General features: G+C 42.7%; 1 protein-coding gene across 1 annotated transcript; it reads right to left on the bottom strand.

Annotated features, from left to right (window-relative positions):
• Window positions 1-1,718: 1,718 nt before the first annotated feature.
• Window positions 1,719-3,771, bottom strand: LOC104102687 (uncharacterized). Its single transcript, XM_009610471.2, has 3 exons — window positions 3,343-3,771; window positions 2,548-3,045; window positions 1,719-1,733 (listed from the first exon to the last, which is right to left on the bottom strand). Exons 1-3 carry the CDS (start codon window positions 3,769-3,771, stop codon window positions 1,719-1,721), a joined length of 942 nt encoding a protein of 313 aa, XP_009608766.2.
• Between the last annotated feature and the right edge of the window lie 13,491 nt (window positions 3,772-17,262).

Genomic DNA, 17,262 nt, shown 5'->3' with positions numbered 1-17,262 from the left:
GGAAAGCTTATGGTACTTAGAGCCGGACTTGTAGAATTCTTTTGAGAGTGATAAGCGCACTTCTTCACAATCCTTGTTTTGAGTGTTACATTCTAAAAAGTGAGATTTTCTCATGGAGAGTAGAGGAGGAGGAGTTTGGGATCCACAATGACGTACGTGAGAGAGCAAGATTCCTTGATGAATTGAGTCAACTCTTGATACTCTAGTGTCATATTAGAACTATAGAACTCAAAAGTTCACGTTGTTGATAATTCATTTGTGTTGAGGGTAATTGTTAGTCCCAATTGATGCTTGATGAAGTCACCTTAGGCCAGCTGAAATATCCTTTTCCTTTTCTTGTGGAGGTGGGAATTACCTTATTTTCTTGAGGACAAGCAAAAGCTTAAGTTTGGGGGAGTTGATAAGTAGAGATTTTAGCCTATTAATTGCTCTCTTTTACTTGTGTTTTGAGCCAAAACTACGTGAAGGTATTCCCGAAAACTAACTTAATATGCTTGCTTGCAGGGATTGTTCAAAATGAGCCAAAGGAGCCATAATCAACTCATACAAGAGTCAAAACCTAAACAAAAACCAAGACTGGGCCAAGAGGTATGGAACACGGACCACGACAAAAAAATACGGCCGCAAAAGTATCAACGCAGACGCTGCCATTATTTCAAGGTCCGCGATATGAAGAATTAGAGAGATGGTTTTTTGGGCACAAACATGAACGCGGACCTCGACAAGAATATGTGGACACAAAGTACCAGTACGACCGCGATGGGAATTCTGCGGACCGCGGTTGCTAAGGTTCAGAGAGTGCATAATTCAAGCAAAAATGAGAAGGGCGGTCCGCGTCGAAGTTACGCGGCCGCGGAAGTCTCTCACACGGACGCGGTGGAAATTATGTGGTGTGCGAAACAAGGTTCACCCCAGGTACAGATATGAGGAAATGCGGACCGCGATAAAAATTACGCGGCCGCGAAAGCAAGTGTGCAGACGCGGTCAGAATTACGTGGCCGCGAAACTTCCGCATGGATATTTTTGTCCGAAAATTTCAGCTTAGTATAAATAGATCGTTTTGTCAATTTTAGGTTATGTTATATTTTTGCTGTGTACGTGAGACGACTAGGTTTTACCTTTTGGGCAATTTTGTACTAGATTTACCTTATAACACTAGATTTTCATCTTTTAATTTAGTATTATAGATTATATCTTCTCTTTATCTTTGATATCTGCTATTATTATGAGTAGCTAGACCCATAGCTAGGGTTGTGACCCAACCCTAGTGTGGGTATTTAATGGGTCTTGAATTTTAGGGCGTGATTGTTTATGGGTTAGTGATATTTAGCCTAGTTCATGCTAGAATTGTAGAATTAGTGGTTGCAAACACTGATTCATGCCTTTGTGACTTAGGCTCTTCTTGAGAAAGAGGGACTAAGTCTAGGGAAACTAGGCTAACAAGGAATTGGGGTGAACTCAAGAAATTGATAGCCCCAATAAAAGAGTTAAACCTAGATATAGTAATACCCGACTTGAGATAATATCACTTGTATTGCATGAATACCCATTTGGACTTGAGAAAGTTAAATTGGGCAAAATTACTCAAACTACCGAGAGGTATAGAGTGAGTACTTGGGTGTGATAGCTATATTACGACCCTAATCAAATCAAACTCGCCCTAGATTCTTGATACCCGTTAGATATCCACCTAGGCGGAAGTCACCACCCTAGTCTTTTTAAGCACTTGAAAGCTATCATAAAAAATATTGTACTTAGCTTTAATCTTAACATACAATAGAAATAGAAATAGAAGTAGAATCAATACCATCATGTTCGGAAGTGCAATTAGGAACAACACACACATCCAGATTTAGATAAATACCTAATTCTAAATCAATTAACTCCCTGTGGAAATCGATCCCGACCTTGTTGGGTAAAACTGCATCGACCATCCTCGCTACTCAATAGTGGTGTAGGTTTGGCACCGATCATCTACCTAATTACAAAAATTCTAAAATGTCTACCAGAGATCCTCTACAAGACTTTCTTTACACCAAAAATGAAATAGAATAATACTGTCCATCTTGACATCCTGAACGGATTTGTATAATATGTCTTCAAAAACTCTCGAGTTTCTCTTCTTCCATACTGTCCACCATATGCATGTAGGTATCAGTCTCCATCATGTCTTTTGACTGACTGAGTCCCCCGTGTTATTCCACGATTTTAGTAACTCAACAATAGTAGCTGGCATAGACCATCTTAGCCCAACAATGTTAAGGAACAATTGCCACAATTGACTTGTAATAGGGCAATAAAGGAATAAATGGCTATTCGTTTCCAATTCCCTACCGCATAAAAGACATCTAGAGCAAAGTTGGAATCCCCTCCTTTTCAGGTTCTCTTGAGTTAAGCATGCTTTTCTTGCTACCAACCATGTGAAACAAATCACCTTATAAGGAGCTTTAACTTTTCAGATACTCTTTCATAGCCAACCATCTATGTGACGACCCGATTTTGATAACAAAAGATAAGCTGCTTTGATAGTATACATCCCATTCTTACCATTGTTCTAGATAAGAGAATCTTCATATTCTTTAAGACCTTGGAAAGCTTCCAAAGTTGTAAAAAACTCAGTAATTCTCCAAAGCTCCCAATCATGCAGACCTCTTCTAAAATTGATGTTCCAACCATGTTGCCCCAACCTACTTCCATTCTAAGATCTGGCACTATAGCAATGCAGTAAAATTCTGGGAATAGTTCTTTTAGCGGACCATGTCCTAGCCAACTATCATTCCAAAATAATGTCTTCCTTCCATTTTCAACCTTTATTCTAGTATTGCACAACATAGAATTCCATATCTTCCTGATAACTTTCCAAACTCCCACTCCATAAAGAGTATTAACAGGTCTTGTGCACCACTGATCCAACTGGCCATACTTCTCATATATGACCTTCCTCCATAGAGCATTAGTTCTAGTTGATACCTCCACAACCACTTCATGACCAGACTCTGATTGTGTGCCTTTAAGTTCCTGATACCTAGACCCCCTTCTCTTTTGCTGGTAATGAGTGAGTCCCAGTTAAATAAGTGAATGACTCTCTTGTTTCTACTGCCCTACCACATAAAATTCCTCCTTGCTGCATCTATTCTTTTTCTCATCTTAACTGGAATAGAAAATAAGGACATGATATATGTTGGAAGTGCATCCAAAACAGAATTCACCAAAACCACTCTACCTCCCAGAGATAAAATATTGGATCTTCCAAATTGCAAGTCTCTTTTTAGAACCCAATGCCAAACCCAAGTAAGTGGTTGGCAGTGATCCCACCTGTCAATCCAATATTGTAGCTAATACTTGAATGTTTGGGACTTCCTTGATCGGGAACAACATACTTTTCCTCCAGTTCACATGCAACTCTGAGACCGCTTCAAAGACAACCAAAATGAGCCTTAGATGTCTTAGTTTCTCAACCTTAGCTTCACAAAACACCAGTGAATCGTCAGCATACAACAAATGTGTGATCTTCAAGCTACTATCATCCCTATTTGATGCAGAGAAACCCCAGATCCACCCATTCCTTTTGTCATTTTGCAGCATCTGACCCAGCCCTTCCATGGCTATTAGAAATAGGAAAGGTGACAATGGATATACTTGTCTAAGACCTCTCTCTGATGCAAAAAATTCTTCGGGGGAGCCATTGACAATAATGGAAAACTTCACAGTTTTAATACAAAATGAGATCCACTTAATCCATTTTGCACCAAAACCCATATCCTTTAGCATTTTTAGAAGAAAGTTCTAATTAACATGATCATATGCCTTCTCAATATCTAACTTGCACATGATCCCTAGATACTGCCCTTTCAATCTAGAGTCCACACACTCATTAGCTATCAATGCAACATCAATGATTTGTCTCCCTTTTATAAATGCCATTTGATGACCATCAACCAGCTTATTCACTACTCTCTTCAATCTTTATGTCCAAAGCTTGGAGATGTTCTCATACACACTTCTAATTAGGCTAATTGGTCTAAAATATCGCAGCTCCTTTGCTCCATTCTTCTTAGGAATTAGTGCTATGTATGAGGCATTGAAACTCTTTTCGAAGCATTCATTATAATGAAAATTCTTAATAGTTTTCATGAGATCCTCCCCGACTATCTCCCAACACTTATGAAAACCCCCATAGTGTATCCATCAGTCCCTGGGGACTTATCAGCTACACATAATTTAAGACTTTCCAATACCTCATGTTCGTCAAAATCCCTTTGTAGCCACTCCGTTTCTTCCTCTGAAATGTAAGGCCCATCCATTAAATTATAGTTTTGGTTTCATGTTTCTGTTTCAACATATAGGTTCTGGTAAAATTCTACTATCTCCTTTTTAATACCTTCTGGATCAGTAATAAATTCTCCTTCAACCTCCAGATTATCTATGTAATTGAACCTTCTGCGAGAATTGGCCATTTTCTAGAAATATTTTGTGTTTTTATCTCCTTCCTTTAGCTAAAGTCTTCTAGATTTCTGTCTCTACGAGATCTCTTCATATTTTTCTATCTCCTCAAACTCCATATGTAAGTTCTTCTTTTGAAGAAGTTCATCTTCAGTATGTGGTCTCTGCTACTGTAAAATATCCATTGCTGAAATCTAATCAAGTATGCCAATTTTCTTTATGTTCAGGCTCCCATAGTTATTAGCATTCCATTGTTTCAGCTTTGTCTTCAAACATTTAAGTTTTCAAGCCAAAACATAGTCTGGTCTACCTTGTATTTGAAAAGAATTCCACCAGCCTTCCACCCTTTCTTTGAATCCATCTACCTCCATCTACAAATTCTCAAATTTAAAGTAAGATTTCAAGAATTCTCAGTCCCCGCATGTCAGTAAAATGGGACAATGGTCAGAGTTAATCCTTGGAAGTAAGTATTTCTTGATGTTACTAAACTCCTCATCCCATTCGACAGAGAATAAAAATCTATCAATTCTAGAAGAAAAATCATGATTTCCCCCCTTTGTCCAAGTGTACATTCCCCCCGTTAGTGGAGGGTCAACAAGCTCCAGTTCCCCTATGATATTAGAAAAATCCCCCATAGTTCTAGTAGAAACTCCATTTACCCTTCTTTCATTTGCAAATCTAGTAGTATCGAAATCCCCACAAACCACCCAAGGCCATTCACATATCCCTCTAGTAGCTACAAGCTCCCACCGCAATTCCTTTCTTTCTCTTCTATTATGTGGATCATACACCCCTGTGAGAACCCATCCAAAATTGTTATGTAGGGAGTTAAGTCTACATGAAATGCTATATAGACCAATATTTACTAGTGTCACGACCCAAAACTAACCCCTGTCGTGATGGCGCCTATCGTGAAACTAGGCAAGCCGACTCATTTCCAAAACAAAATGATATTTTCATTTCAAAGATAATTTCAAGGTTATTTAACATAAAACCTCCATTTAAAGAGTTCAAATCAAAGAAAAACAAAAGTGCGAAAAAGAAAAGCCCGACATCGGGGTGTCACTAGTCATGAGCATATACTACAATCTATCTAACAATATCAAGGCTAACTAAACCCGGAAAATAGCTAAATACAACTAGAGGAAGATAAGAGGGAGGAGAGCAGGGGCAGCAATCGCCAAACAGCTACCTTGCTATCTCCAAGTAAATCTGCAACCAGAACACTCAGTAACCGCTACCGTGTCTAGCTATACATGAATATGCACACAAGGTGCATGGAGTAACGTGCGTACGCCAACTCAGTAAGTAACAACAATAAATAAAGATTGAGCAGTAGTGACGAGCAATAAAGCATATAACGTTCATATCAGGAAATCTCAGTAAAATACCACATGCTTTTAAAATCAGGATTTGAATCAAACATCTCGTTTAAACCCAATTCTAGTAAAAATCATTTAAAGATATTTTTCCAACAGTTTTTCTAACGAAGGATCAATGAAAAGGTGAGCAAAAATTATGAAATCATAAACAGCCCCTCGGGAAAAACATCACTCATATACAACCCCTCGGGCAAACCTCACAGTCGCTCGTGCCACTCGGGGATACCTCACAATCACTCTTGCCACTCGGGCATACCTCACAATCACTCTTGCCACTCGGGCATACCTCACAATCACTCTTGCCTCCCAGTCACTCAGCACTCGGCACTCAGCACTCACACTCAGTAGGTACCTGCACTAACTGGGGGTGTGTACAGACTCTGGAGGGGCTCCTTAAGCCCAAGCACTATAATCTGCATGGACAACTCACGTGCGATAATAATAAAGTATGTTGCAGGCGGGAAACCCCAATCCACACTCATCCTCACCAATGAGGCCCTCGGCCTCACTCAGTCATAAAGTATGCTGCAGGCGGGTAGCCCTGATCCACACTCATCCTCACAAATCAGGCCCTCGGGCATTTCAGTAAAATAGGGCATTCGGCCCCAAACATTTATATGCATCAAAATAGAGTCATAAAACTAAGTTATGCGGTAAATAAATATAAACATGACTGAGTATAGATTTTCAATCGAAAAAAGTGAGAGGATGGTAAGAAACATCCCCTAAGGGTCCAAACAGCATTGGCGCAAGGCCCAAACATGGCATTCAACCCAATTTACAGAAATTCTTTCTAAAACATATAAGTATCAAATGGTTTCAACAAAGTATGCAACTTTACAGTTGCTACGGGATGGACCAAGTCACAAATCCCCAACTGTGCATGCCCACACGCCCGTCACCTAGCATGTGCGTCACTTCAAAATAATAGAATGATATGAAATCCGGGGTTTCATACCCTGAGGACTAGATTTACAATCGTTACTTACCTCAAACCGGTCAAATCTCTACCCCGCAATTCTCTTGCCTTTGGACTCTGCCTCCAAATGCTCCAAATCTATTCACAATCAGTATAATACCATCAATATACGCTAATGGAATGAATTCCACAAGAAAAGCTTCAAAATTAGACCAAAACCCGAAATTGGCTCAAAGATCGCTTGTGGGGCCCACATCTCGGAACCCGACAAAAGTTACAAAATCTGAAAGCGCATTCAAGCACGAGTCTACCCATACCAATTTTAGCAAAATCCAACCTCAACTCGACCCTCAAATCTACAAATCTTATTTCCAAATTTCTAAGTTTTAATCTCTAATTTACACCTCAAAATCATGTAATCTAGTTGGCTTATTCAATGATAATTCAATATTATGGAGTAGAAATGATCACAAGGGACTTACCTCAAGTTTTCCTTGAAAATATATCAAAAATCGCCTCTCCCCAAGCTCTAATTTATCAAAAATGGCAAATGGGACGAAGTCCCTATTTTTATAATTCTTCCCAGACATCCTTGGTTCTGCCTCGATCTTGGCCTTTGATCGAGGTCCTCGATCCAAGTCCTTAGTCCTGCCCCTCGATCTTGGTTCTCGATCCTGGCCCTCGATTATGTCTTCGACCCTACCTTCGACCGTGACCCTCAACCCTGGGTTCGATCATGCCTTAGATCGTGGCCCTCGACTCTTGGCTCGATCATGGCTTCGATCGTGGCCCTCGACCCTGAGCTCGATCTGGGCTTCGATTGTGGCCCTCGACCCTGAGCTCGATCTGGGCTCGATTTCTGGGCAAAAGCAATTTCCAACAGAAGGAAATTGCAGCAACTGTTCTAGTTCAATTTTTGATCCGTTAACCATGCGAAACTCACCCGAGGCCCTCGGGACCTCAACCAAATATAACAACAAGTCCTAAAACATCATACGAACTTAGTCGAATCCTCAAATCACCTCAAATAATGCTAAAACCATGAATTACACCCCAATTCAAGCCTAATGAACGTTGAAATTTCTAATTTCTACAAACAACTCTGGAACCTATCAAATCACGTCTGATTGAATTGAAATTTTGTACACAAGTCCTAAATGACATAACAGAGGTATTCCAAATTTTCAGAATCGGATTCCGACCCCCATATCAAAAAGTCAACCCCCGGTCAAACTTCTCAAAAATAAAACTTTCGGCATTTCAAGCCTAATTCCTCTACGGACTTCCAAATAATATTCCGGACACGCTCCTAATCCCAAAATCACCATACGGAGCTATTGGAATCATCAAAATTCAAATCCGAGGTCTTTTACATATAGGTCCATATCCGGTCCACTTTTCTAACTTAAAATTTTCAATTATGAGACTAAGTGTCTCATTTCACTCCTAGTTCCTTTTGGACTCGAACCAACTAACCCGATATAACATAATATAGCTGAATAACACAAAAAGAAATAGGAATGGGGAAAACAAGGTTATAACTCTCGAAACGACCGGTCGGGTGGTTACATCCTCCCCCTCTTAAATATCCGTTCGTCCTCGAACGGGTCTAGAAACATATTTGGAGCTCGAATAGGCGTGGATATTTGCTCCGCTTCTCCCGCTCGGTCTCCCAGGTGGCCTCCTCCACATGCTGACCTCTCCATTGCACCTTCACTGTAGCTATATCCTTTGACCTCAACCTTCGAACCTGCCGATCCAAAATAGCCACCAGCTCCACATCATAAGTCATATCTCCCTCCAACTGAACCGTGCTGAAATCCAAAACATGGGACATATCTCCAATATACTTCCGGAGCATGGAAACATGAAACACTGGATGCACACTTGACAAGCTGGGTGGCAAGGCAAGCTTATAAGCCACCTCCCCTATTCTCTGAAGCACCTTAAAAGGTCCAATGAATCGGGGGCTCAACTTGCCCCTCTTCCCAAACCTCATAACTCCCTTCACGGGTGATACCTTCAGCAAAACCTTCTCCCCAACCATAAAAGACACATCACAGACCTTCCTATCCTTGTAGCTCTTCTACCTGGACTGCGCCGTGCGAAGCCGCTCCTGAATCACTTTTACCTTATCTAATGCGTCCTGGACCAAGTCTGTACCTAGGAGCCTAGCCTCACCCGACTCAAACCATCCAACCGGAGATCTACATCTCCTCCCATATAAAGCCTCGTACGGAGCCATCTGAATACTCGACTGATAACTGTTGTTATATGCAAACTCAGCGAGTGGCAGAAACTAGTCCCATGAACCCCCAAAGTCAATGACACAAGCACGCAATATGTCCTCCAATATCTGAATAGTGCACTCGAGCTGCCCGTCCGTCTGAGGGTGAAAAGCTGTGCTTAACTCAACCTGAGTACCCAACTCTCGCTGCACGGCCCTCCAAAACTGCGATGTGAACTGAGTACCCCTATCTGAAATGATGGAAACTGGGACACCATGCAGGCGAACGATCTCTCGGATGTAAATTTCAACCAACCGCTCTGAAGAGTAAGTAGTACAAAATGGAATGAAGTGCGCGAACTTGGTCAGTCGATCCACAATAACCCAAATAGCGTCAAACTTCCTCGAAGTCCGTGGGAGCCCAACTACAAAGTCCATAGTGATCCGCTCCCACTTCCACTCCGGGATCTCTAACCTCTAAAGCAAGCCACCCAATATTTGATGCTCATACTTAACCTGCTGACAATTTAGACACCGAGCCACAAACCCAACTATATCCTTTTTCATCCGCCTCTACCAATAGTGCTGCCTCAAATCCTAGTACATCTTCGTCGCACCCGGATGGAATATCGCGAGCTGTGGGCCTCCTCAAGAATCATCTATCGAAGCCCATATCTATTAGGCACACATATCCGACCCTGCATTCTCAGTACCCCATCATCACCAATAGTTACATCCCTAGCATCACCTCTCCGAACTCTGTCCTAAAGAACGAGAAAGTGAGGGTCATCATACTGACGCTCCCTGATACGGTCATAAAGAGAAGACCTGGAGACCACACAAGCCAATACCCTACTAGGCTCCGAAATATCCAATCTGACAAGCTGGCCTACCAAGGTCTGAACATCTAATGCCAAAGGTCTCTCTGCTGTTGGAAGATATGCTAAACTCCCCAAACTCTCTGCCCGGCGACTCAATGCATCGGCCACCACATTGGCCTTCCCCGGATGGTACAAAATAGTGATATCATAGTCCTTAAGAAGCTCCAACCATCTCCGCTGACGCAAATTAAGATCCTTCTTCTTTAACAAAGACTGCAGACTCCGGTGATCAGTATAGATCTCACAATGAACCCCATACAGATAATGACGCCAAATCTTCAAGGCGTGAACAATGGCTGCTAACTCAAGATCATGGATAAGATAGTTCTTCTCATGGGTCTTCAACTGGCGCGAGGCATAAGAAATCACCCTACCCTCCTGCATTAAAACACAACCAATGCCTATCCTCGAGGCATCATAATACACGATGTAAGAACCTGAAACTGATGGCAAAACTAATACTGGAGTTGTGGTCAAAGCAGTCTTGAGCTTCTGAAAGCTCTCCTCACATTCATCCGACCACCTGAATGGAGCACCCTTTTGGGTCAATTTGGTCAAGGGTGATGCAATAGATGAAAATCCCTCCATAAAGCGACGGTAGTAACCCGCCAAACTAAGAAAGCTCATAATCTCTGTGGTTGAGGACGGTCTGGGCCAACTTTGCACCGCCTCTATCTTCTTCGGATCCACCTGAATACCCTCTCTGGACACCACGTGCCCCAAGAATGCTACTGAACTGAGCCAAAACTCACATTTAGAGAACTTTGCATAAAGCTTCTCCTCCCTTAATCTCTGCAATACAACCCTCAAATACTGAGCGTGCTCTTCCTGGCTACGAGAGTACACCAGGATATCGTCAATGAATACAATGACGAATGAGTCCAAATAGGGATGGAATACACTGTTCATCAGATGCATGAACGCTGCTAGGGCATTGGTCATCCCAAAAGACATCACCAAGAACTCATAATGGCCATATCGTGTTCCAAAAGCTGTCTTGAGAATATCTGAATCCCGAATCTTCAGCTGGTGATAACCGGACCTCAAATCAATCTTGGAGAACACCCTCGCTCCCTGAAGCTGGTCGAATAAATCATCAATACGAGGTAAATGATACTTGTTCTTGACTGTGACCTTGTTCAACTGCCTGTAATCAATACACATTCTCATGGAACCATCCTTCCTTTTCACAAATAGAACCGGTGCACCCCAAGGTGACACACTAGGCCGAATAAACCCCTTATCAAGGAGTTCCTGTAGCTGTTTTTTCAATTCCTTCAACTCCGCCGGTGCCATATGATACGGTGGAATAGAAATGGGCTGAGTGCCCGGCACCAAATCAATACCAAAGTCAATATCCCTGTCAGGCAGCATGCCAGTAGTTCTGCCGGAAACACATCCGAAAAAACACGTACCACTGGAACAGAATAAATGACAGGAGTCTCTGCACTAACATCCCTTACAAAAGCCAAATAAGATAGGCAACCCTTCTCAACTATGCACTGAGCCTTCAAATATGAAATCACCCTACTTGGTACATAATCTACAGAATTGCTCCACTCAACCCTCGAAATTCCCGGCATAGCCAACGTCACCGTCTTAGCGTGATAATCTAGAACAATATGACATGGAGATAACCAATCCATACCCAATATCACATCAAAGTCAACCATACTGAGCAACAATAGATCTACTCGGGTCTCCAGACCCCCAATAGTCACCATACATGATCGATATACGCTGTCCACAATAATAGTATCGCCCACATGAGTAGATATATGTACAGATTAAACTAAGGACTCACGGGGCATATCCAGAAAATGAGCGAAATATGAGAAAACATATGAATACGTAGAACCAGGGTCAAATAATACCGAGGCATCTCTGTGGCAAACTGAGACAATACCTGTAATCACAACATCTGAAGCAATAGCATATGGTCTGGCAGGGAGAGCATAGAAACGGGCCTGACCACCCCTTGATATGCCTCCCCCTCTAGGGTGACCCCTATCTGACTGACCTCCACCCCGAGCTGACTAGGAGGATGGTGAGGTAGCTGGTGCTGTAGTCGGATGTTGACTCCTCTACTGAGATAGACCTCCACGATGACGAGGACACTGCCTGCACATATGCCCAAGCTCCTCACACTCAAAATAACTCCGTGGTTCTGGCGGCGGAAACTGAAAGGAACCCCTAGCACCGGGATGACTGGTAAAAGAACCTGGCATGGAAGAGCCCTGAACATGTGGAGCACGGGACGAACTCTGAACTTGAAGGGCACTAAGTGATGAGTGGCCTTGATGAGAATTGTGAGAACTATGGCCAGATGATGCACCCTGATGAAATGGTCGAGCTGACTGAGCCTGTCTGAAATGACGACCTCTACCGTGCTGGAACTGACCCCCAAAAGGAGCACCGCTGAATCCACCCTGACCATGAGGCCTCTTGGCCTCCCGCTCAACCCTCTCCTGACCGCGAACCATCTCAATATGCCGAGCAATGTTGACAACCTCATCGAAGGTAGCACCCGAAACCCACTCCCTGGTCATGAGCAACTGTAGCTGATAAGTGAGGCCATCAATAAACCTCATGATCCTCTCTCTGTTCGTGGGAACCAACCAGATAGCATGATGGGCCAACTTGGAGAACCGCATCTCATACTGCATCATAGACATATCACCCTGGCGGAGCCGCTCAAACTATCTACGTAGCTTCTCTCTACGGGATCGAGGCATGAACTTCTCCAAAAAGACCACGGAGAACTACTACCAAGTAAGGGGTGCTGCGCCAACAGGCCTACGCCTCTCGTAAGTCTCCCACCATCTGAGTGCGGCCCCAGAAAACTGAAAGGTAGTGAATGAGACCCCACAGGTCTCCAAAATACCAGTAGTACGGAGTATCCTCTGACACCTGTCCAAAATGTCCTGAACATCCTCTCTCTCTGTGCCACTGAAAGGTAGTGGCTGAAGTCTCCCAAACCTCTCCAACCTATGCTGATCATCCTCAAGCATAGAAGAAACCATATAATCCTGCGCAACAGCAGCCGGATGGGCTGGTGGTGCCTCTGATGTCTGAAGTCCCTGGATAACCTGCTCGGGTGTGCGAGCGACGCGAGTCTGAGTGCCTCCCCTGGCCTGAGAAGTGGTTGCGGCCGTCAAAATAGAGACCGCCTGAGCAAGGCCAGTACACGCTGTCAGAATCTGAGCTAAGGCCTCCTGAAGGCCTGGAATCACAATAGGCACAGGTGGTGCTTGAACTGGTGCATCAACAACTAGAACTTGGTCCTAATCTGGGACAACCGGTGGATCTATAGGTACTGCCCCAACTGCTAAACGGGCTGCACCTCTGCCCCTACCACGACCTCTACCGCGACATCGTCCTCTCGCGGCCCTGGCTGGTGGTACTGGTAGCTGGCCCTCCTGACTGGTAGCACGAGTCCTCACCATCTGTGAGAGAATGAAACAACAGATGTTTAGTTACTAGAATCAACAGATTCGCACGATAAGAATTCAAGAATGTGGAGTTTCCTAAAGGTTCTGCAGCCTCCTTAAGATAAGTACAGACGTCTCCGTACCGATCCTCAAGACTCTACTAAACCTGCTCATGACTCGTGAGACCTATGTAACCTAGGCTGTGATACCAATCTGTCATGACCGAAAACTAACCCTGTCGTGATGGCACCTACCGTGGAACAAGGCAAGCCGACTCATTTCCAAAACAAAACGATATTTTCATTTCAAAGATAATTTCAAGGTTATTTAACATAAAACCTCTATTTAAAGAGTTCAAATCAAAGAAAAACAGAAGTGCGAAAAGAAAAGCCCGATATCGGGGTGTCACTAGTCATGAGCATATACTATAATCTATCTAACAATATCAAGGCTAACTCAGCCCGGAAAATTACTAAATACAACTAGAGGAAGATAAGAGGGAGAAGAGCAGGGGCTGCGATCGCCAAACAGCTACCTTGCTATCTCCAAGAAAATCTGCAACCAGAACACTCAGTAAACGCTACCGTGTCCAGCTATACCTGAATCTGCACACAAGGTGCAGGGAGTAACGTGAGTACACCAACTTAGTAAGTAACAACAATAAATAAAGACTGAGCAGTAGCGACAAGCAATAAAGCATATAACGTTCATATTAGGAAATCTCAGTAAAATACCACATGCTTTTAAAATCAGGATTTGAATCAAATATCTCGTTTAAACCCAGTTCCAGTAAAAATCATTTAAAGATATTTTTTCAATAGTTTTTCTAACGAAGGCTCAATGCAAAGGTGAACAAAAATGATGAAATCATAAACAGCCCCTCGGGCAAAACAACACTCATATACAGCCCCTCGGGCAAACCTCACAGTCGCTCGTGCCACTCGGGCATATCTCACAATCACTCTTGCCACTCGGACATACCTCACAATCACTCTTGCCACTCGGGCATACCTCACAATCACTCTTGCCACTCGGGTATACCTCAAAATCACTGTTACCTCCCAATCACTCGGCACTCGCACTCAGTAGGTACCTGCGCTCACTGGGGGTGTGTATAGACTCCGAAGGGGCTCCTTCAGCCCAAGCGCTATAATTTGCACGGACAACTCACGTGCAATAATATTAAGTATGCTGTAGGCGGGCAGCCCCTATCCACACTCATCCTCACAAATCAGGCCCTTGGCCTCACTCAATCATAAAGTATGCTGCAGGCGGGCAGCCCCAATCCACACTCATCCTCACAAATCAGACCCTCGGGCATTTCAGTAAAATAGGGCATTCGGCCCAAAATATTTATATGCATCAAAATAGAGTCATAAAACTGAGTTATGCGGTAAGCAAATATAAACATGACTGAGTATAGATTTTCAATCGAAAACAGTGAGAGGATGGTAAGAAACAACCCCTAAGGGTCCAAACAACATTGGCGTAAGGCCCAAACATGGCATTCAACCCTATTTACAGAAATTCTTTCTAAAACATATAAGTATCAAATGGTTTCAACAAAGTATGTAGCTTTACAGTTGCTACGGGATGAACCAAGTCACAAATCCCCAACAGTGCACGCCCACACGCCCGTCACCTAGCATGTGCGTCACTTCAAAATAATAGAATGATACAAAATCCGGGGTTTCATACCCTCAGGACTAGATTTACAATCGTTACTTACCTCAAACCGGTCAAATCTCTACCCCGCAATGCTCTTGCCTCTAGACTCTGCCTCCAAATGCTCCAAGTCTATTCACAATCAGTATAATACCATCAATATACGCTAATGGAATGAATTCCACAAGAAAAGCTTTAAAATTAGACCAAAATCCAAAATTGGCTCAAAAATTGCCCGTGGGGCCCACATATCGGAACCTGACAAAAGTTATAAAATCCGAAAGCCCATTCATTCACGAGTTTACCCATACCAATTTTACCAAAATTCGACCTCAACTCGACCCCCAAATCTACAAATCTTATTTCTAAATTTCTAAGTTCCAATCTCTGATTTACACCTCAAAATCATGTAATCTAGTCGGATTATTCAATAAAAATTCAATATTATGGAGTAGAAATGATCACAAGGGACTTACCTCAAGTTTTCCTTGAAAATATATCAAAAATCGCCTCTCCCCAAGCTCCAATTTATCAAAAATGGCAAATGGGACGATGTCCCTATTTTTATAATTCTGCCCAGACATCCTCGGTTCTGCCTCGATCTTGGTCCTCGATCTTGGCCTTCGATCGAGGTTCTCGATCCTGGTCCTGGGTCTTGTCCCTCGATCCTGGTTCTCAATCCTGGCCCTCGATTATGTCTTTGACCCTGCCTTCGACCGTGACCCTCGACCCTGGGTTCGATCATGCCTTAGATCGTGGCCCTCGACTCTAGGCTCGATCATGGCTTCGATCGTGGCCCTCGACCCTGAGCTCGATCTGGGCTTCGATTGTGGCCCTCGACCCTGAGCTCTATTTCTGGGCAGAAGCAATTTCCAACAGAAGGAAATTGCAGCAGCTATTCTAGTTCAATTTTTGATCCGTTAACCATCCGAAACTCACCCGAGGCCCTCGGGACCTCAACCAAATATACCAACAATTCCTAAAATATCATACGAATTAGTAGAATCCTCAAATTACCTCAAACAACGCTAAAACCATGAATAATACCCCAATTCAAGCCTAATGAATGTTGAAATTTCTAATTTCTACAAACAACTCCGGAGCCTATCAAATCACGTCTGATTGACCTCAAACTTTGCACACAAGTCCTAAATTACATAACAGAGGTATTCCAAATTTTCAGAATCGGATTCCAACCCCTCGGTCAAACTTCTCAAAAATAAAACTTTCGGCATTTCAATCCTAATTCCTCTACGGACTTTCAAATAATATTCTGGACACGCTCCTAAGCCCAAAATCACAAATGGAGCTATTGGAGTTATCAAAATTCAAATCCGAGGTTGTTTACATATAGGTCCATATCCGATCCACTTTTCTAACTTAAATTTTTTAATTATGAGACTAAGTGTCTTATTTCACTCCGAGTTCTTTCCGGACTCGAACCAACTAACCCGATATAATATAATATAGCTGAATAACACAAAAAGAAGTAGGAATGGGGAAAACAAGGTTATAACTCTCAAAACGACCGGCTGGGTCGTTACAACTAGTTCCCCCATGCACGCCCTTCGATCCCACATACTTAATATTCCACCACTTCTCCCATTAGCTTCCAACCCCACATAATCTGCCCATCTGTTGCTACACAAATGCCTAACAATTGAACTATAATTTTCTTCCAACTTAGTCTCTTGAAAGCAATAAATATCTGCTCTCCACTCTTCAATCAATGATTTAATTACCTTCTTCTTATCGATCCCATTCAAACCCCTCACATTCTAAGATATAATCTTGATATTCATGGATTCACAATTGAGGTCTATTTCCCCCTGTTCCTTGTCCCAATGATTTTGAATTTCATGTCAATGATCAAGCCTTTTAATTCGTTACTGCCTTTTCTTTTGGGAGTCTCCATGGTGTTGATTTTCGCTTCTTTTCTATTAATTTGCCTGCTACTATCAATTTTTTTGAAGAGAGCTAGATCCTCCCTTTCACATCACTGAAGGTCAACTCCAAATTGCTTGCTAAGTCTCAACACATTCTTATAAACCCATAAGGGTGAATCCATCTCCCCTCATATCTCCTCTTCTTGAGCTTGTATTTTTAAAGGTCCTGCTTCCTCCACTGACCAGAGATCAATCTCAGTGGTATCACACATCTACATGTCACTTCTATCTTCCCCCGTCTCAAATTGATTGCCCTCACCTTCAATGTTGCTCATAGCATCTACATAATCATCACATTCTTCATGAATTATCATCTGATTTGTCGCTTGAAATTGGAAAGAAGTGATTCCTCTTTCTTCGTTAATAAC

Source organism: Nicotiana tomentosiformis, chromosome 9 (genome assembly GCF_000390325.3).
Source record: "Nicotiana tomentosiformis chromosome 9, ASM39032v3, whole genome shotgun sequence".
Classification (NCBI taxonomy): Eukaryota; Viridiplantae; Streptophyta; class Magnoliopsida; order Solanales; family Solanaceae; genus Nicotiana; species Nicotiana tomentosiformis.
This window is presented reverse-complemented; position numbering and strand designations above follow the sequence as displayed.